This window comes from Neophocaena asiaeorientalis, unplaced genomic scaffold, assembly GCF_003031525.2.
Source record: "Neophocaena asiaeorientalis asiaeorientalis breed wild unplaced genomic scaffold, Neophocaena_asiaeorientalis_V1.1 scaffold128, whole genome shotgun sequence".
Taxonomy (NCBI): Eukaryota; Metazoa; Chordata; class Mammalia; order Artiodactyla; family Phocoenidae; genus Neophocaena; species Neophocaena asiaeorientalis.
In genome coordinates this window covers 452,280-474,466 of record NW_020175827.1, presented here as the reverse complement: position 1 = coordinate 474,466, position 22,187 = coordinate 452,280, and the positions used below count along the sequence as shown (strand labels likewise).

The following is a 22,187-nucleotide window of genomic DNA, read 5'->3' as shown; positions in this document are numbered from 1 at the left end:
TTTTTAAACAGGCAGAGTTTTCCATATCCATATCTTTAATCCCTCGTCAGATCTGTCATGGGCCATCAGAGAAATGGTCAATTCCATTTTCACCCCCTAGAGATCTTTCAGAGTCCTGTATCTTTTGCTTTCTTCAGGACTAACTGCCCTTTTTGGCCCTTTTTAATTCTAGAATTTTTTTATCCCCTCCCCCTGTTAGATTTCTTGTTTCCTGGATCCCATTTTATCCATTCTACCAATTAACTTTCTTGCTTTACTGAAGCACATCCTCTGGTAGCTCCTTAAGAAAGGTCATATGAAAGGCAATTTTTTTTTTTTTTGGAGTCACTGTGTGACTGACAGTGTCTTCATTTTTCCTCATGTTTGATTGGGTATAGAATTCTAAGTAGAACATAATTTTCAGTTTTGAAGACTTGCTCCATTGTCTAGGAGTATGAAGAAGTCATATATATAAAGCTGAGGCTGCAGTGGCAATATTTAGGCTGTGCCAAAGTAGTAACAGAGCAGGGGAGCATGCACAAAATGAGGAAATATGCAGAGATGGGAGGACTTGCTGCCCCAGAGAGGACACAGTAACTGTTTTGGGTTCTTTTGGCTTTCTGGTTTCTGATTCCAGAAATCAGAACTCATGAGGGCTAGCTATACTTCTTCTTTATTATTTTCCCCCCTTTAATCTATGGCAATTTGAGTGGGTTTCTGTTTCTTATGACTAAATGCTCTTTAAGACAACTATCCATTTTATCCATCTTTCTTTCCCAGCCTGAAGGCTCAGTGCCTATATTTAGAAATACAGCCACATCTCTGAGAGACTGAATTGGGAATCAGGAGGCCTAAATTCCAGACCTTTCTGCTTTTACTGGCACTGTTCAGTGAGTGGCTTTGGATAAGTTGCTTTTCCTGCTGTGATTCAGTCTCAGTGTCAATAAAAATGGGATGGCTACCTCAGAAGGATTTTTTTTAATTAAAGACGAAATGAGATACCTTTGTATCCATGCTTTGAGGAAAGGCAGCATTTGCCAATGGGAGTGATGGAAAAGGATTTGAGTAATGGGAAGGACTCTTCTCCAAGGAGACTGCCTATCCAGGACCTGAAATAACTACTTCTGTCTTTAGCTGTTGACCCTGCTTACTGTCCCACCTGGTGGCACTGGGGATATCGGGAGACCACCTGTGACTCAAACAGAGAAATAATGGCCCTGAAGGTGGATATCCAGCTTCTGGCTTCTGGCACACCACTGGTAGGTCTCACTGTCCAATGCCATAGCTTGGTTTATGGTGAACACCAACTGAGATGATATTTCACTGATACCATCTTTCCCAGGATCCTATTTAAGTCTCAGTTGCTCCAGTCTCAGGGGAACAGTCTCAAGACTTGTCCTTGCACAAAAACACCATACCCACCTCAGCCTCTTCTTTTTTAAGCTACACAGTTGCTTCCCCTCCTGGGAAGTTGAGCTGAGGATGTGCATTCATCCTGGAATAGGAAGAGGAGTGTTAGCCATGGAAGCCGGGTGTATACATGGTAATCTAAATTCACTCACATATAAATGTTGAGGCAGAGATGAGGGCTGCTCCATAGACATTAAATACCACCCTCTTAGAAGAGTAGCCTACAGGCTATACCCGTATCTGAGGGAGATCTGCAATCCCAGTTCTTCATTAATTCAGAATTGGTTTACATTTTATTTCTACTCTTGAACTGGAACTTCTTTTGTATACATCTAATCTTTGGTATAGCCCTAGCGACAGGTATTATTGTTCCCAGTTTACAGGTAAACTGAGGCACAGAGTGATTAAGTGGGTTGCTAAAGTTGACAAATATTGTAGTATCTAGATGTCAAACCTGGATTTCATATATGTATAGTGTGTAAGAGCCTGAGGGCCAAATTACCAGGCTCTTTTGCAACATATAGCAGAGGCAGAATGTCTGGTGGGGAGGGCAATAGAATTAGTTCCAACGAAAAAGAAAAAGAAACTATTTTTCACCCTTTCATTAGTGTCAAGAAGAATGGGTCCTTTTCTTCCCCACCAGAAAAAAATCATGGGATCCATCCCTCATGAGTTCAGGATTTTCCCTGATGGCGGCTGTCTCTGCTCTGGGGATCTCGGGATGGGCTGTCCTCACGACCAAGCTTGTTCTCCACAATTGCCAGCAGAATGGCCAGGGCAAAGCAGCCTCTGCCAGGAGCTGCATGTTGTCAAGAGCCCCAGGAACTCGAAGCAGATGTTGGCTCTGCTGATGTCCTTGGCCTCACTTTTCTGAAAGCACAAGGGGAACTCCTAGACAAGGCCTTACAGGGATCCAAGACCATCCCCCTGCTTCAGGCAGTAGCCTCGGTTGGCTAGAGTCTGATGGAGGTGGAGGAGGGCTTCGACATGAGAGTCCAGCTGGCTGGGAAGTAACACAGTTAATTAAATGAGGTGTACTGGAGAGAAGATAGGAGAAAAGAGAGAAAGAGAGAAGAGGCATAGAGAGACACTAAAGGCTATATTTTCAGATTTTTTTCCCCTAAATTAAGTTGGGTTTCTGGTCAAAGAATATGAACATTAAAAATTTTTTCTACTATGTTATTGGATTGCTCTCCAAAAAGATGGTTGAGATTCAGATGTTCAGCAAGAATATTTAATGTACATTTCTTCATGGACTTGCCAATACTGGTTATTATCTTTTACATTTTTGCCAATCTGATGGATGAAAAATCAGACCTCACTGTTGTTTTGCCTTCGAAACTATGACTAGTGAGGGTGAGGATCTCTTCATACATTTATTGGTCATTAGTATTTCCTCTTCTATGAATTGCCTGTTCATATTCTTTGCATGCTTAAAAAAAAATCAACTTCTAGGAACTTTCTCTATATTAGAGATATTAACCTGTTGCCATTTTTTCTTTCTATTTTTTAACAAATAGTTTCTTTCATTTTGTTGTCTCTTGACTTTATTTTTTTCCATAAGGAAAATTTACATTTGTATGTAGTTAAATACAATATACTTCTCTTTCCTAAGTCATTTGTGTTTCCTTTATTGTTTAAGTAAGTTACCCTCAGGCTGAGGTTACAATTTTCTTCCAATATTTTTATTATTTTACCTTTATATTTATATCTTCTAATTTTAGCTAAGAAAAATTATTTTCATGTCAAAAAGCCCAAACTGAACAAAAATCAAAACCAAGAAAATACCTGAATTTTCATCAAAAGGGAAATGGTTGAATGAATTTTGATTAATTTACACAATAGAATATTATATATTAAAAAGAATGAGTTCTATAAATATGGGCCTAAAGGCAGATGTCCATAATATACCATCATGTAAAAAAAAGGCAAATTGTAGAGCTATGTATATAAAATAAATATTTTTATTTAAAAAAATCCTCTGTGTAGATGTTAAAAATATATTTAAGCACTTTTGTAGTTTGTAACCAAACTACAATGGGATAGGATTTTTGGATAGGTAATTACATCCACAGGGTTTAAAATTCAAAGAGTAGAGAGGGGTATACAGTTAAAAGTTTTCTTCCTACACCGACTACCCAGTGATCTATTATTGACCAATGTTGCTTTGTTGTTGTGGACCCTTCTACAGATATTCTGTGCATATATAAGCAATTCCCTATTTTTCCTTTTTTAAAAAACAACAATAATAACAACAACGAATGATGTTCTACATTTTTCTTTTTTCACTTGCCAGTATGTCATGGAGACCATTCCATATCAGTACATAAAGCGCTTTCCCTCTTTAAAAATTGCTGCACAGTATTTATGTGAATTTATTGACATAGATTTCCATCAGTGAGCATTTTGATTATTTCCAATCTTTTTTCCAAACCCTACCTGGACATACGTCATTTTGCAAATGATGAATCTCTAGAAATGGCATTGCTGGTCAAAGGGTATATGCATTTTCAATTTTGAGAAATGTTGCCATATTTTCCTCCATAGAGGTTGCACCAGCATACCTTTCCACAAGCAACATATGAAATGCTTCCTCATACCCATGCCAACAACATGATGCTAATTTGAGAAGTGAAAAATGGCCTTAATGTAGTTTTAATTTACATTTATCTTATCATGACCAAGGTTAAGCACATTTTTACATGTTCAAGAGACAACATTTGTTTTTCCCTTTCCATAAAGTTGCCCGTTTCCTATTGGGTTGATGTCTTTGGTGGTGTTTTCAGATTGATCTGTAGGTGCTCTTTCTCTACTCAAAAAATTAGTCCTTTGTGATAGGAGGTAGAAATATTTTTCTAGTTTGCCATTCATCTTTCCCTATGGTAGTTTTTGTTTTGCAGGAATCTTTTTGTTTTCATATAATTATGTGACATGTATACAGACCATCTCCACCCCAAGACTGAAAAAATTCTCCCATGGTTTCTTCCAGTATTCGTATTTTTTCATGTTTTAAATTAAATTTTTTGGTCTTCATGAAATTTATTTTGGTGTAAGGTGTGAGGTACAGAACCAACTTAATTTTTCAAGTTGTCTACCAGTCATTCCAGTACGTTTAGTTGAGTGAAACTTCTTTTCACCGTTGACTTGAAATGCTTTGTCATATATTCAATATATCTGTGCGTATGCATGCCTATTTCTGTACATTCATTCTGTTTATATATGTGCCTGACAAATTTTAGATTTATATTTTAATTCCTAGAAAATAGTAATTTATATATTTGTTAATATTTTTAAATGTCTAATCATTTTTATAGATTTAGAATATTTTAATATTTAGTCCCCCTCTTTACTTTTTAAGAATTTTTCTATTAACTTAATTTTCTATCTAATTTTTATAATCTGCTTATCTGGTCTCTCCTTTCCCACCATCTACCAACAAGAAGACCTACTGGTATTTTTAAAATTGGGTTATGTTCTATTTATATTTTAACTTAGAACTGAAATTTTTGTGACATTGAATTTTTTGATCCAAGAACATGATATTCCTTACCGTTTTTAAAGCCTTGTGTTTTGATACGTGTGTAGCTCGGCCATGTTTAGAAGTTTTTTCATAAAGGTCTCGTCCATTTCTTAAGCTTATTTCTGAGTATTTAATATTTTATATCGCTGCTGAAAATATTATCGCTTTCCCATTGCATCTTTTATGTTTGTTTGTATCTTTATACCATTTTAATTTATATCATTCATTATATCTTTTAACTCTTCATTGTTTTTCACACCTGAAAGATAACTAATGATTAAATATTAATTTCATACCCAGTTACCTTCTCTTACTCAATTCTGTAATTGTTTTTAATAATTTTTCAGTTGTTTCTCTTGGATTTTCTAGTCATGCAATCATATTATTTGTAAATAATGATAATTACTTCCTTTTCTATTTTTATATCTCTGATTTCTTTCTCCTGTCTAATTGTATTGGTTAATATCTCCAGAAAATATTAAATAATAGTGGTGATAATGAGTCCTGTCTTTTTTCTTAGTTTAATGGGAGATTCTTCAGTTGTTTCCTTATTAAGCATTGTGCTAGCTTTGGGGATGAGATATATTTTATTATGTTAAGGAATATATATTTATTTCTATTTTATTGAGTTTTTAAGATATCTAGAATAAATACTGAATGCTTTATTAATTGGCTTTTAAACATCAACAAAAATGACCCTATGATTTTTCTTTATTCACATATTAGTATGGTGATCAATGCTAATAGATTTCCTAAAATTGATACATCCTTACAATCCTAAAAAACAAAACAAAAACAAAAATAACATTTGGTCTTGGTATATTAGTCTTTTAATATGCTGCTGGCTTCTGTTTCATAATATTTAAAAAAAATTTATTGGAGTATAGTTGATTTACAATGTTGTGTTACTTTCTGCTGTACAGCAAAGTGAATCAGTTATACATATACATATATCCACTCTTTTTTAGATTATTTTCCTATATAGGTCATTACAGAGTACTGAGTAGAGTTCCCTGTGCTATACAGTAGGTCCTTATTAGTTACCTATTTTATATAATAATGTGCATATATGTCAATCCCAATCTCCCAATTTATCCCTCCCTGCCCTTTTTGCCCCTGGTAACCACAAGTTTGTTTTCTACATCTATGACTATTTCTGTTTTGTAAATAAGTTCATTTGTACCATTCTTTTTAGATTCCACATATAAGGGATATCATATGATATTTGTCTTTCTCTGTCTGACTCACTTCACTCAGTATGACAATCTGTAGGTCCATCCATGTTGCTGCATATGGCATTATTTCGTTCTTCTCTTTAATTTCTTTCATCAGTGTCTTATAATTTTCTGCATACATGTCTTTTGTCTCCTTAGGTAGGTTTATTCCTAGATATTTTATTCCTTTTGTTGCAATGGTAAATGGGAGTGTTTTCTTAATTTATATTTAGTATTTTAAGGAACCTCCATACTGTTCTCCATAATGGTTGTACCAATTTACATTCCCACCAACAGTGTAGGAGGATTCCCTTTTCTTCTCACCCTCTCCAGCATTTATTGTTTTTAGATTTTTTGTTGATGGCCATTCTGTTGATGGTGTGAGGTGATACCACATTGTAGTTTTGATTTGCATTTCTGTTATAATTAGTGAGGTTGAACATCTTTTCATGTGCTTTTTGTCCGTCTGTTTGTCTTCTTTGGAGAAATGTCTATTTAGATCTTCTGCCCATTTTTTGATTAGGTTGTTTGTTTTTTTGATATTGAGCTGCATGAGCTGTTTTGTTTGTATATTTTGGAGATTAATCCCTTGTTGGTTGCTTCATTTGCAAATATTTTCTCCCATTTTGTGGGTTGTATTTTCATTTTGTTTATGATTTCCTTTGCTGTGCAAAAGCTTATAAGTTTAATTAGGTCATATTTGTTTATTTTTTTTTCATTGCTCTAGGAGGTGGATCAAAAAAGATATTGCTGCAATCTATGTCAGAGAGTGTTCTGCCCGTGTTTCTCTCTAAGAGTTTTATAGTTTCCGGCCTTATGTTTAGTTCTTTAATCCATTTTAAATTTATTTTTTTGTATGGTGTTAGTGTTCTGATTTCATTCTTTTACATGTAGCTGTCCAGTTTTCCCAGCACTACTTATTGAAGAGACTGTCTTTTCTCCACTGTATATTCTTGCCTCCTTTGTCATAGATTAGTTGACCGTAAGTGTGTGGGTTTATCTCTGGACTTTCTCTCCTGTTCCATTGATCTATATTTTTGTTTTTGTGCCAGTGCCATACTGCTTTGATGACTGTAGCTTTGTAGTATAATCTGAAGTCAGGGAGTCTGATTCCTCCAGCTCTGTTTTTCTTTTCCAAGATTGCTTTGGCTATTTGGGATCGTTTGTATGGAAACACAAAAGACCCTGAATAGCCAAAACAATCTTGTTTCATAGTATTTTATTTAAGACTTTTGCTTCAATATTCTTCAATAAGATTGATTTTTTAAATTTTTTGGTGTTACTTTCATTGGGTTTTGGAATAAATGTTATGCTCACTTCACAAAAAGAATTTGATTACATTAGTTAATTATCTATTTTATTGCTTGTTTTTCCTGAATAAACTGCTCAACTTACTTAATAGTTCTATCATTTTCTATTTTCTTGTTGATTTCCACATTTAACTTGATTCTTTCCTTCTACTTTCCTTAGCTTTATTTATTACAAAATTGATTATGTACTAGCCAATAAAGCAAATATCAAAGAATCTTTGTCAAAAAGATCACATTCTCTGCAATTAGCATAGATGTAAAACATTTTTTTAAATCCTATTTTTCACAAATTGCATCTTCTTTGCCTGTCATTCTTTCTTTGTCAGTAAGATGGTATGGGGAGAAATACATAGGTAGAAGATGCTTTTGTTTATGTTCTAATTTTGTGGTTGTGCCGTGGGCTCATTGGTGTTAATTATATTGTTATGCTTTAGATTTTTAGATATATGTTACATATTTTGTACATATAAAATAATATATTTCAAAAAATATGATAAAATCATATATATACATACCTATGTACATACACACTATGATACCATGCATATATAAGATTGAGAACACTGATCTGAGAAGGTTTACCACCCACCCACCATTTATGAAGAAAATTACTCAAGTAGGTACTACACAGCCAAAAAGGAAGACAAAACATAGTATTACTGTAAGATATAAGAAACCCCAGCCACTGAATATGATCTGAAGAATGGAAGACATCTGGAAAGAAATGAAAAGGAAGTCCATTTGACCTTGAAATTTGTAACATTCTCTTTTGAGGCAAAGATTTAATTAATGTCATAAGATTATATTTCTTTTTCTTTGGATCCAATCAAACTGCTTGATTTAATTGAATATTTACATAATTGTAATGTTGTTAGTACTCCTTATAGAATAAATCTACAGGCATAACATGGATCAGTTAACTGGTATTACAGAACAAATATAAATGTTACAAACCTTGACAATGTAAAAAGTTTTAAAGTACCTTACAAAAATTAGGTGGGTTAGAGTTAAAGGAGAGTAAGAAAGAAGTCTAACTGGTATTTCCTCAATTTTCAGAGGGGAGTAAAAAACATGTAAAATCAGTAAAGCAATAAAGATGTAAGTATTTTTAAATTTATGAAGATGAGCACTAGAAGGACTAAAACATTTAATATCATTAACAAATATTGGAAAGCAGGAGGTGATGTCAGGGTGTTAAATTCCTCATGGAGGAGGGCCAATAGATACTCTTTGAAGTAACAGAAAATAAAGGTATATAATTAAAATTATAACCTTAACCATCAAAGGGGTTAAATGAAAAAATTTTAAAGTAGTGAACGTTTTTTTGGGAGGGTGTACTGTGGGTAGGGAGAGAGGTAAGTGTAAGGAAACTTTTTTTTCTCACTGTATGTTATTTTGCTTGATTTATTTTACCTTAAGGACATATTACTTTTAATTAAAAATTTTTTTTCAAGAAAAATGGAGTGTATTGCAAACACATAACCTATAAAAACTAATTTTTAGAAATGAAATGGAGGACGAGGAAAAAGCAACTGTAATTGTAGGGGCCTATGATATGTCAGGTACTTTATATGCATTGAATCATTTAATTTTCATAGATATTGTTATCTGCTCTTTTCAGGGAAGGATGCTTGCATTCTTTTCCTCCAGGGTATTTCCTAAACATTCCTAAATCTAGAAAACCAAGAGGAACTCTGATTCCAACTCTTTTTTTAAAGCTAATACTCAATAATTTTATTATAATGAACTAACTTTGAGGCCAGATCCTGAAAACTGGCTTTGTTTGCAGGAAGATATTTGGGAAGTTTATAAACTTTTTGCTATTTGCTACATTAAAATAAACTCTTATACACATTTCTCCAAAGAAGATATACATGCTAACACATCTATATGGAAACTAAAAAAAAAAAAAAAAGGTTCTGAAGAACCTAGGGACAGGACAGGAATAAAGATGCTGACGTAGAGAATGGACTTGAGGACACGGGAAGGGGGAAGGGTAAGCTTGGACGAAGTGAGAGAGTGGCATGGACTAATATATACTACCAAATGTAAAATAGAAAGTTAGTGGGAAGCAGCCGCATAGCACAGGGAGATCAGCTCTGTGCTTTGTGACCACCTAGAGGGGTGGGTAGGGGGGGTGGGAGGGAGACGCAAGAGGGAGGAGATATGGGGATATATGTATATGTATAGCTGATTCACTTTGTTATAAAGCAGAAACTAACACACCATTGTAAAGCAATTATACTCCAATAAAGATGTTTAAAAATAAATAAATAAATAAGCTCTTTAGTACAATAAATATTTTCAGAAATAAAATAATTCCGAAGGTATTTCAGTTACACACTTCAGAAGGTTGCTCACCAGATATCTGATGAGTGTTGCTGACATTGCATATAGTCTTACATAAATAAATACAGAATATTTGACTCTGTATTTGGACAAATAATATCTGGACAATATTTCAAAAGAATCCGGCTTTTTCTTTTGTTTTCATCTTTTTTTTACATATGTGTATATATCTACTTTTTTTTCAGATTCTTTTCCCTTATAGGTTATTACAAAATGTTGAGTATAGTTCCCTGTGCTATACAGTAGGTCCTTGTTGGTTATCAGTTTTATATCATGTATTCATCCCTCCCCCACTTTCCCCTTTGGTAATCATAAGTTTGTTATCTATGTCTGTGGGTCTATTTCTGTTTTGTACATAATTTCATTTGTATCATTATTTTTTTTTAGATCTCACATATAAGTGATATCATATGATGTTTTTCTTTCTGTCTTTAACAAGATTTTTGTTAGGACCTATAAGATAAAAACTATAAAGTACTATTAAGGAACATGAAAGAAAATCTAAATGGAGATTAATTGTTAATTTTCTTTATAGTTACCTATAAATTTGTCACAATCCTAATAAAAAATCCCAGCAGCAACAGCAGCTCAGTGATCTGGTCCCCAGTGCTGCAGCCTTAGCCTCGACCTCTTGTTCCCTCTCCTATGTTGTTACACCTTCGTGCTTTACCATGTCTCCAACAGAATGTCCTGCTGACTTTTGATACAAAACATTGAAAGTTTAGTGATATGCTTTTGTGTCTCACTACAAGCATTATCTGATTTGAAAAGAAAGAGAAAGAGGATTGCAATTATTTCTTCAGCCAAGGGGTGTGGTTAAAAGCAGAGACTCTGGAGCCAGACAGCTTGTGTCCAAGTCCTGGTCCCAAAACTTGGTGACAAGCAAATTTCTTAGGCTCCTGGGACAGGTACTGTGCTCAGCCCTTAATAATGAATGTCTTTGACAAACACTGAGCAACTATGACGTGTCACGTGACACAGGGCACAGAGAGATAACTAAAACAGCAGAGACAGACTATTTTAGTGGTTAAATGCAGCCTCTAAAATCAGAAAGACAGGTTTGTAATCTGGCTTTGACAATTATTAGCTGTATAATGTTCGGCAAGTTTTTTAACCTCTTTGAAAATCTGCTCATTGATCTATAAAATGGTGATGATAATATTCTCTTCCCAGGGTTGTTGTGTAGGTTACATGAAGCAACCTATGTAAACTACTTAGTATAGTGCCTGGCATAGAGTCAGGGCTCAGTAAGTGTTAGCCATGATTATTTTTATGGTTCCCCATATTTGAGACAATTTACAGTGTCTCAAGCACATCCACACACATGATTGTGTTTAGTTCTGATAAAACACTGAGCTATTATGGTTATTTAAAAATCTGTCATTTGAACTAAGCATATGGAGACTTAGGCATTGTGACCAGCTTAAAATCACAGCTTCTAAGTGCGGGAGCAAGGATTCTAACCCCCAAGTTATGGGGTCTTTCTCTTGGAATTTCCTTTGCCTCTTTTCTCACACCCATCCAGCCATTCAGGAACAGCTGCAACACAAGGAGGACTCTGATAACGATAATAAGGTCATAAAGTATATCAAGGAATAGGGAAGGAGAAATTCTAAATGAGGGATCTGGAAAGGCTGCAAGATGGCAGTGGAGTTAGGCCTTGACAGATGTCTGCTGACTTTGGGGAGCTGGTGCCTTACAGGTACAGCGGTGAGTGTGCTGGGGAGATTTGGATTCCAGTCCTGGCTCTGTACTAGCTAGCTGTGAGATATTGAGAAGGTCATATGCCTTTTCCCGGCGTGGTTCCTTAGGGACTGGTGCAGCGGGATGGGAGGGGGCAGGGTAGGGACTGCTTCCAAGAAAAGAGCGGCAGACAGGCTGGCCGGCTTGCAGGCGCTGATGCAAGAGTGGCCGGGCTTCGCGGTGCCTAGGGCCGAGCTGAAGCAGAGTGTGTAAGTCTGTCGTGGGCCGTTGTGGAGGGCTGTGGGTAGGTGGGGTCCATGGGACAAGGATGCTCCTGGAATAGGTGACCTTTGTGCTCCGGACCGTGAACACCCTGGTGTGGTGCAGACAGGGCCCTGCTGGTTCTGCACTCTGACCGCTAGAGGGCGCTGCCTTCCAGTTGAAGCCTTCCTGAGACCAACCTTTGGCCCCCTGAACGGCCGGGGCGCAGGGGGCGTGCGGGCTAGCCAGGGAAAACCTAAACTAGTAGCGGAGGTCTGGGGGGTGCAAGATCGGGTCTGGTGGCTCCTGGGGTCACAGCCTGTACTAGGGCGGCATCTGGCCCTCACTAGCAGGAAGAGGTGGTGGGGAGGGAAGTCTGGGGACTTTCTGGGTCCACCAGGTGCCGGAGGCAGTCTCCTCTGCCTCATAAAATGTGGCCAGCCCCGGAGCGGGCAAGGATGAGGGTGCAGACTAGGTTGGCACCAGGCTGGCACCCTCACCTTTCAGCCTTCTCCCGGCGATTCCTGAACTCCGTTGGCTGCCCAGGGCCGTTGGACTCTCAGTATGGAGAGCTCGCAGCCGCAGCCGACAGGACACGCCCTCCTTTCCCCGACCTATTTTAAAGCGGGAGGCACCTGGGTTCAGATCCAAGCTTCGTGTGATTTCGTGCACGTTCGTAAAATTGCTCAGCCACACGTTCCTCTTGTGTTTAAAGCTGCCTCATGGGAATGTTGTGACGATTAAATGACACATGAAGCTGTGCCCAAGGTTTTCTGGTGGGGACAAGATTGTAAAGAAGAGGCTCCATTCTCTCCTCTACCAAAGCCCAGACCTACCCTGTCAGAGGAGCTGGAACACTAGCAATCCGCTCCACAAATACCTCTGTTTGTAGATCTCCCACAAAAGTGAAAAAGATGCCCAGAGATGGGATCTCAGTAATCACCGTAACACCAAATTCCTTAGAGTAGAGCCAGATTTGTATGTAAGCCAAAGTTAGGGTCAGGAGGCCCTTGGAGCGCTTGTCTGCTTTCTCAGGCCTCCGGCTCTGACCCCTCTCAACACACTAGAGCAGGGCTTCTCAACCTTAACATAAATGTGCTGTGGACACTTCTGTTGTCTCGTGAAGCCTGTGGAGCCTGTTCTCAGAATAACATTAAACAATTCATAAAATAAAATACATAAGATAACAAAATCAACAAATTATTTCAAAACGGTTGTCCAAACATTAGAAGAATGTGTGATGGAGTAGTATACATGCTTTTTAAGATGTGGCATCAAACCTAATAAACTATTGTAATTTCACAATAGTGATGAGCATATAGGACATTTTGAGAAATCTGTAACAACCGTAAGGAGATTTGAAAGTAACTAATTTCTATTGATGGCAAGTTCTAATGTGGTTTGTTGCCTACATCATAGTTGAAGCAAATGCTCTCAACTAGAGACTGGTGAAAATAAAGATGTAATGTTGGGCTTCCCTGGTGGCGCAGTGTTTGAGAGTCCACCTGCCGATGCAGGGGGCGCGGATTCGTGCCCCAGTCCGGGAAGATCCCACATGCCGCGGAGCAGCTGGGCCCGTGAGCCATGGCCGCTGAGCCTGCACGTCCAGAGCCTGTGCTCTGCAACGGGAGAGGCCACAACAGTGAGAGGCCCGCGTACCAAAAAAAAAAGTTAAAAAAAGATGTAATGTTTCCCCCCGATTCACGATCCCATGGACCCTCAGTTAAGAGCTCCTGCAGGACAGGGTCCTCATTTTGCATGTGGGGAAACTGAGGCAACCAGGTCTCCTGATTCCTAGGTGAAGGGTCTTCCCACTAAAGTGTATAACTCTGGAACTTGGGGAAAACTATCTCCAAACCATTATCTTCACCCTGGAATCCCCAGGTTTACTCTGCCAAAAACATGCCAGTGACCCAAAGTCTCCCTTTTTTGCATCACCCCCAGAGCATACATCTGGGATGTGAGCTTCCCTCAAGGTGCCTCACACGGCAAGCACCAAGCTCCATGGAGCCCAGTGGCTTTTCCCAGGCCAGGCTTCGAGGGATCCAGAGGAGAGTTTATTCAAACCTTGGTAATTTTCCTCTGGTAATTATCTCCTCTTCATTGATAAGAACAACCATTAGTCATTCATCCCCCATGAAGACTGAAAGTAGCCTGGAGGATTTAAAACAGCACAGGGAATTTAGGCTTTGTCAGGTGCAGTTACTTCAAGGAGTTCACCTGGATTTCCCTCCCATGAACACACAGTGTGGTTCTTTCCCATTTGAGGATATTGTCAGAACAGGCTGTATCCCTGAAAGCTCCCTGGAGAAGAGCGAGCGTGCCAGCCCCGTGGGCACGAGGAAGGAACACTTCTCTTCCCAGGCTCCCAAGGGCAAAGAACATTTCAAGAAACGGGGTTTTTCAGGGACCTCACTGGAAGCCTGTCCTTGCCTGAGCAGTCCTGTCAACTGTCCCATCCCTGCTCCCAGACCCCAGGTCCCCAGTGGGGCTCTTTACCTCAGGACAGAAATTCTTCTTTCCTGCTCTCAGGCTGGGGGCTCTGGTGAAAGCACTTTGAATGAGCTCTCAGCCCTTGACTTGTTCATTTTTGTTGAAACTCCATCCCCCACGTCTGTCATTGCAGGTGCCTTCATTACTGGTAGTTATAGTCTTTGAAAGCCAGAGAATGGGTTCTTTTTTAGCAGTCAGGGGTCTTCCTGCTGTTCTCCTCCACCCTTACTGTGAAAGTTTCTCTCCTCTCTCTCCTCCGTGTCCTCCTTTGCCATTTTATCCTTTTCCTTTTTTTTTTTTTTTTTGTTGCATGTTAGAAATAGACTAATGTGCTGAAAGGGCTGAGAAAAACCACTCTTTGAAATTATTTTCTTCACCTTGGGGGAGAAAGCTTTTTTCACTTGATAGTTCATAATAAGGATAAGACTGATAATAGAATAACTAGAAGATATAAGGACAGAATGTGCCCTCAAGTATAAAGAAAGGTGCCTAGTCTTTTCTTGAGAGAAGACTTTGCTTAGAAGTAGGACAGGGAACAGAGCTGCTGCAGGATGAAGGGGAAGATGGTCTAGGAGCGATGCAGGGAGGCTGGGGGAGCAGGGGAGATGAGGGGTGAGGGCGGCCAAAATGGTCCTGTATGTACGGGTGAAGGGATGGATGACTGACCTTATTTCTTCACTTGTGACCCCCTCACCCATTTCTGTTCTGTTCTGTTCCTCCTTGGTTGTTGATGGCTGGGGAGATTGCAACGATTATTCCTAAATTCTAGGGTGGTGCACTTTGGTGGAAAGAGCATTGGTCTGAGAATGAGAAGCTTTGGGTTCTAACCTCTGCAAGAGTGGGCCAGGCTCTGTGCCAGAGGGGACCCAGCACAACAGGAAGTCTCCTGGTTCTGCAGCAAACACCTGTCATGATTGCCAACCAGTGCTGTGCTACCCAGGAGGCCAAGTGGGGTTGGGGGAAATTTTTCATGACTAATCTAGAGTCCCTTTCACCCTTGTGTGGACAGGGAATTCCTGTTTTATAGTTCTCTGTGCCTCCCTGCTCCAAAATTGTAATAGGACTTCTGGGGTTTGAGGTCCTTTCACGTGGCCCTGTTGAAGCCATCATCCTAAGTGTTGTCAGGTGAGACAGACATCAGGCACACCTCGTTACTCCACCAAAGTATTCAGGTTTCACAGTAGAATGAGTCAATTCCAGGAGCCTGGGGTACAGAAAACCTTGTTGGGGAGGGGGGGGTCTTTCATCCCATTTCCCTGTCTCTCACCAGCATCCTGGTCACAGGGCCAGTCCACCACAGCCCACAGGACACCTGGCCCTGCAGACATAAGCTGTTAAACTGGGCCTGGTGTCTGGTGACCCAGTATCCTTCTTTGCTGTCCTTACACTCGTGGTCTAATTTATGACCTCTCTGTTCTCTAAAAAGAAGTTTTGTCCATGCTTGTCTCTGTGGGATACTTGGAAGGTTGGCTGAGAGGGCATTCAGTATTTCACATCATCCAGGGATTATGCAACGAAGATTGTTACGAACATGAAGAGGAGTTGAAGATAACAGGGCTGTAGCTGCGTGAAGGTGGGGCACCTTCATCCCGGCAGCGCACACATGCATTCACAGTGGTTATTGCAAAACCCTCAAAGTTCTGCAAAGACCTCAGGACTTGAAACTGAATCACAGAGGGCTCCCTTCTCACCCGTCAGGCAGCATTGGTTCATCTTGTAAATAGTTGCATACATCATTTTCCTAAAACGTTGCCTCTGATCCCTCCTCATTGAGCATCATCGTATGGTAGGTGCTGGGGGGCTCACATGACTAAGCGCCAGGAGAACGCCACTCTGCTGAGAGGCTCCACCCCTGTGAGACGAGGCTGACCGCTCTAGGTGCTGCGAGTTGCCCAGAAGTGAGACAAAACCCAGGAAGGAGAGAGGGAAGGAAGGCTGCCCCGTGCACCAGATACTGTCGGCAAATTTCACGGACAGTGACATTTGAATTGAGCTTTCAGAGAAGGGAGGATTTCAAAAGGTAAGTGTTTTTCAGATAGAGGAACAACAGGAACCAACAAGGAGTGGGGACGTTTGGGGCTTGTTTGGAAACCCGTGGAGCGAGAGGTGGCTAGAATGTAGGCTGCTTCCTGGTCGGGGGTGGGGGGCTGGAGGGGCAGCCCCTTGCCCACAGCCTTCCAGATATTTATTTTGTCAGCCTTGGGATGTCTAAGTTACCTGAGTCCAGTCACACAATTTAGCAGCTGATATATTGTTTCCAAGATATTACTAGAATGCGCTCAATGTTAAAAGAAAATCTGGTTAGATGTTAAATCGTATTTGTATCTCGCTTCTACAGAACTGTGAGGTCTTAGAGACAGAAGGAACTAACACCGTCAGCTAGTCCAGTCCCTCGCCGGGTGCAGAAACTTCTATGCCGGTGGTTCTCAAACTTGAGCGTGTATCAGAATTACCTGGACGGCTTGTTAAAATACAGGTGTCTGGGCGCAGTCACAGAGTTTCTGATTCAGTAGGGCTGCGGTGGGGTCCAGGGATTTGTACTCCTAGCAAGTTCCCAGGTGCTGTTGCTGCCGCTGTAATTCTCCTTGCAAACTGTCTTACGTAACACCTCTTGCCTGCCCTGCTTTCATCTCTCTAGTGGTGTGTAGCTCATGACCACCCAAAGCACCCGCCCACTGTTCTTCGTTGCCTCCGGTTGTTTAAAAATTCTTTCTCATGTTACCTTCAGATCTGCCTCACTTTCACTTGCAACCACTGTGTCTCCTTCTGCCAAGGGCTCCACACAGAACATGTCTCTGGATGGTGGTTAAGTCTCAGGCCTGGGCTCATCTGTTGACTCTACCACTAAGTACGTGACCTTGGGCAAGACTCTCAACCTCTCCGAATTTTCCTCATCTGTAGAGTGGGAATAGTAATAGCACTGATGTTTAGATTAAACGACAAAATGTGTGTAAAATAATTAGCCTGGTGCTTGGCACATAGTAAGTGCTCAATAAATGTTGGCTATTAGCATCACCTGGTTTTCCTTTTCTACATGGGGTCTCATCAAATCTGTGAAGAAAGCTGATCATTCTAGCTAACATTTCTCCCTTCTGGGCTAAATATCCTGTTCCTTCAACTCTTCCTTATGGCACAGTGTCAATATTTCCTTCATCCTTGCTACTCTCTTCCGGAGTCTAGTTTGTAAAGTTCCCTTGTCAAGTGTGTGTGGGTCTCAGACCTGCCACCGGCCTCAGCATAGTCAGAGCTTAGTATATTCACTGCAGCCAAAGATCACTTTAGCTTTTGTGACTAATTTCCACATTTCACTCCACCACGTCAGACTTCTAGGCAATGAAGATGCCTGAGACCACATCTGCATGTAGAGTAAATTTTGTTATTCTGGTACATTTCCCCTTGAAGCTCACCTGGCTGCATCTACACATGGCTCTTACTGTGTGTGAGTGTGTGGGGTGTTGGGTGGGGAGAGCACCTCTGAACCTTGGTCTGATCTGGGGCTTACACTTGCTTTGTGATGGGCGTGACAGTCGGCAACCTGGGTGACAGGCCATGTAAGGAAGCACGTCAGAGGCTGACAGAGAAAAGGGATCTACTCCCCTTCTCTGCCTTGCCCTCAGCCTTTCCTGGCTCCACGGGCCTGGTGGGAGACCCAGAGTCTCCCTGGGAAAGTGCGAACTGACCCCTCTGGCACAGCCAATAGTTTTCTGGAAGGAAACCAAACCTCAGGGCCAGAGGGCACTTAGAGCAAAGCCGTGTAGGCATTTCAATCCCGCCGCTGTCTCCACTGGCCTCTTGCCCAGAGTCCTTGGTAATATCATAAGAGGAGGGAATTAGGGCTGTTTTATTGTGGGGACGTGGTGGCAGCTTTGGGGGTGTGGGTATCAGGGTGACAGGGCAGGCCCTGAGAACAACACCTCTCAGTTGCAATTCTAACTTCCAGCCTGTAGTGAATGGCTCACTGGGAATATTGACCTCAAGTTCTGTCTTTTAAATAGAAGGCAGAGAAAATCTGTCTGCCCAACTCTCTGGTATGAGGGAGAGTCTGTTTTGTCTCTTCCTGGTCACAGAGGACAGCAGTTCCTTTGCAGCCAGGCCTCCCTCCTGCAGAACTGCTGGCTCGGCAGCCCAAACACTGCCACCTGCTCCACACGCAGATCTGTATGGGGATAACCTGAGCTTCTCCAGGACACAGCAGCTTGATGGCAGAAATGGCTGCAGTTGCAGCTCTGTCTGTCTTCTGGGCTGGGCTGTCCCCTCACCGCCACCGCAAAGCCACACTGTGCTGTATGAGCAAATAGGAAGATGGTTCCTCTCGGCATCTCCCTGCCTGTTGGATGCCAATGTCGTGTAGCACGTGGCTCTAGAGCTGCAGATCCCCGTCCTCCTCCGATTATCGCCCCTTGAGAGCTGCCCCACAAGCTGCAGGCTTGTGAGTCCCAGTGCTGAGCTCCTCGCTAAGCCTCCTGCCAAGCTTTGTCTTTGGCCAAGGGAGTTGAAGAAAGTAGCCTCACACATCTTGTGACATCTGCACTTCTTCAGCCTTCCCACAGCCGCTGAGAATCCCAGGACTTCCTGATGCCCAAGTCTTTGAATCAGGGACTTCACATTTTGTCCTCTGGAATATTTCCAGTCTGATGTAGGGGAAAGAAAAGATAGTGTTTAGCAGAGGATCCACTGCTGAGGGTAGAATTTCAGCACTCCCATAGCTGGCTCAGGCAGATCAGATGGGATCATCCTTAATCTGACTTGGGCTTTTGAGAAGAAGATGTACTGTCTTCAGTGGATAATGAGTATTGTGGGTTTTTTTGTTTTTTCTGGCATGTCAGAATTCCAAGCAATGGGGAAAAACAGGGTGCACATGAATACCTTTGTTCTCCAAACTAGAGTGTCAGGAAGTCCTGGGACCATCCTGAAGGAGGCAATACTTTGAGGCAGGGGTGTCTTTTATTTTTTATTAAATTTTATTTTTTTAATTTTTAAAAATTTATTTAAATTTATTTTTTTTAAGGGGTGTCTTTTAAATCATGCCACAAACTTGGGCCCACTAGGCTGTTCCTTGTCTTGATTCTCTCTCACTGGCCTTTCACCCATGGATAGGATGGTCCCCAGTCTCTCTGTGAGGACTGGAGTCAGGCTGAGGCTTTGGCCTTGAGATCCCTGGCACTTTCCTTGCTGTTTTCCTATCCCTAGGCTTGTCCCTTTGGGGTCCCTGAGAAACTGGCTCTTTCAGACAGGGTCCGAACTTCCCAAGGACCATTGATCCTCCATTTCTGTGTCTTTCAGAAAGAGGCAAGTAGAGACCTTAATCCATACTCCGAGAGTGCCCAAACTTTGGTACATTCAGGAACCCAGGACATGGCCTGTTCTCGCTCTGCACGTCAGTTTTCTTCCCCCCAGTGGAAAAATACTGTGTATTCTGACCCCTCAGCTGGGAAAAGGAAGAGGGAGGGAATGACTACTAAAGTATCCTTTGCAGCCAGCTTGCAAGTATTAATAAGTCACAGCTCTCCAGGGGTCCTCAGGCCTGCCCTGCCCTGCTACCTGGTTGCTAAAAAAACTAGAAAGTTTAGATCAGCAGACATGTGGGGCCACAATGTGTGAACCAGTCGAGGACCACGGCTTTGCCCTCCCTCCTGCCCATTGCCTCTCACTGCTGTAAAACATTTATCTCAGTTCTGCATCTGGACCCTGGCCTAATAAATCCCTCCAAAGGTATGCAGACTACACAGACTGCTTCTTCAGGTGTTGGATAAGGCCAGAGTAACATAGGGAGTAAAAGGGGAGATTGTCATAAACATTGACTCAGGTCAGGGACAGAAAATCACTGGAGCTTAAAATGTCAGGCTCTGAGTAAGTTAATGAGCTGCTAAAAAGACAAGGATAATCAGATCTGAAGTTGGAGTAAAAATTTGAGCATATCAGGGAATATCTCAAATGTGAAGGGTGGAGGCTAGAATCTTGTACTAAACCAGGCAGACTGGTAGTAGAAAGGGCATAGCCTTGGAATTTTTTTTTTAATTGAACTACAGTTGATTTACAATATTATATTAGTTTCTGGTATACAACGTAGTGATTCAATATGTTTATAGATTATATGCCATTTAAAGTTATTATGTGGGGCTTCCTTGGTGGCCCAGTGGTTAAGACTCTGCGCTTCCACTGCAGGGGGCACTGGTTAGATCCCTGGTCAGGGAACTAAGATCCCACATGCTGCACCATGCTGCCAAAAGAAAAGAGAAAAAAAAATAAAGTTATTACAAAATAATGGCTATCTTGCCCTGTGCTGTATAATATATTCTTTTCTTTTTTTATAAATTTACTTTTATTTATTTTTGGCTGAGTTGGGTCTTCGTTGCTGCGCACCGGCTTTCTCTAGTTGCGGTGAGTGGGGGCTACTCTTTGTTGCGGTAGCTTCTCTTGTTGTGGAGCATGGGCTCTAGGTGCGCAGGCTTCAGTAGTTGTGGCGTGCAGGCTCAGTAGTTGTGGCTCCCGGGCTTAGTTGCTCTGTGGCATGTGGGATCTTCCCGGACCAGCGCTTGAACCAGTGTCCCCTGCATTGGCAGGCAGATTCTTAACCACTGCGCCACCAGGGAAGTCCCTGTACGATATATTCTTGTCACTTATTTATTTTATACATAGTAGTTTGTAACTCTTAAGCCCATACCCCTATCTTGCCCCACTCCCCTTTCCTCTCCCCACTAGTAACCGCTAGTTTCTTCTCTATATCTGTGAGTCTGTTTCTGTTTTATTATATTCATTTATTTGTTTTATTTTTTAGATTCCACATATAAGTGATAACATACAGAATTTGTCTTTCTCTGACTTATTTCACGAAGCATAATGCCCTCTAGGTCCATCCACATTGTTGCAAATGTCAGAATTTCATTCTTTTTTATGGCTAAATAATATTCCATTATCTATACTACATCTTCTTTTTTCCTGCATCTGCTGATGGATACTTAGGTTGCTTCCATATCTTGGCTATGTTAATAATGCTGCTATGAACATTGGGGTGCATGTATCCTTCAGATTAATGTTTTCATTCTCTTCAAATATATGCCTAGCAGTGGGATTGCTGTATCATAGGGTAGCTCTATTTGTAGTTTTTTGAGGAACTGCCTACTGTTCTCCATAGTGGCTGTACCAATTTACATTCCCACCAGCTGTGTAGAGAGCTCCCTTTTCCCCACACCCTCTTCAGCATTTATTATTTGTAGACTTTTTGATGATGGCCATTCTGACCAGTATGAGGTGACACCTCTTTGTAGTTTTGATTTGCATTTCTCTAATAATTAGCGATGTTGAGCATCTTTTCATGTGCTTTTTGGCTATCTGTATGTCTTCTTTGGAGAAATGTCTATTTAAATCTTCTGCCCATGTTTTGATTGGGTTGTTCTTTTTTTTTTTTTGATATTGAGCTGTATAAGCGGATGGTATATTTTGGAAATTGAGCTCTTGTCAGTTGCATCATTTGTAAATATTTTCTCCCAGTCTGTAGGTTGTCTTTTCATTTTGTTTATGGTTTCCTTTGCTGTGCAAAAGCTTATAAGTTTGAGTAGGTCCCATTTGTTTATTTTTGCTTTTATTTCTTTTGCTTTGGGAGGCTGACCTAAGAATACATTGCTATGATTTATATCTGAGAATATTTTGCCTATGTTCTCTTCTAGGAATTTTATGGTGTCATGTCTTATATTTAAGTCTTTAAGCCATTTTGAGTTTATTTTTGTGTATGGTGTGAGACTGTGTTCTAACTTCATTGAATTGCATGCAGCTGTCCTGCTGTCCCAACACCATTTGCTGAAGAGACTGTCTTTTCTCCACTGTATATTCTTGCCTCCTTTGTTGAAGATTAATTGACCATAGGTGTGTGGGTTATTTCTGGGCTCTCTGGTCTGTTCCGTTGATCCATATGTTTGTTTTTGTGTCAATGCCATGCTGTTTTGATTACTGTAGCTTTGTAGTATTGTC

At 40.8% G+C, this 22,187-nt stretch overlaps 2 protein-coding genes across 2 annotated transcripts in view; one reads left to right on the top strand and one right to left on the bottom strand.

Moving 5' to 3' along the window:
* CD160 (CD160 molecule) overlaps positions 1-22,187 on the bottom strand; it is a 41,440-nt gene that overhangs the window by 4,391 nt on the left and 14,862 nt on the right. Inside the window, 5 exon segments of the mRNA XM_024732722.1 lie at positions 1,166-1,347; positions 1,349-1,421; positions 1,424-1,474; positions 2,126-2,188; positions 12,227-12,340. Coding sequence (XP_024588490.1) covers positions 1,166-1,347; positions 1,349-1,421; positions 1,424-1,474; positions 2,126-2,188; positions 12,227-12,340 — 483 coding nt within the window.
* Positions 16,153-22,187, top strand: part of PDZK1 (PDZ domain containing 1) — a 42,211-nt gene continuing 36,176 nt past the window's right edge. Inside the window, exon 1 of the mRNA XM_024732705.1 lies at positions 16,153-16,239. The gene's annotated coding sequence lies outside the window, so the exon portion shown is untranslated. The remainder of the gene's footprint in view (positions 16,240-22,187) is intronic.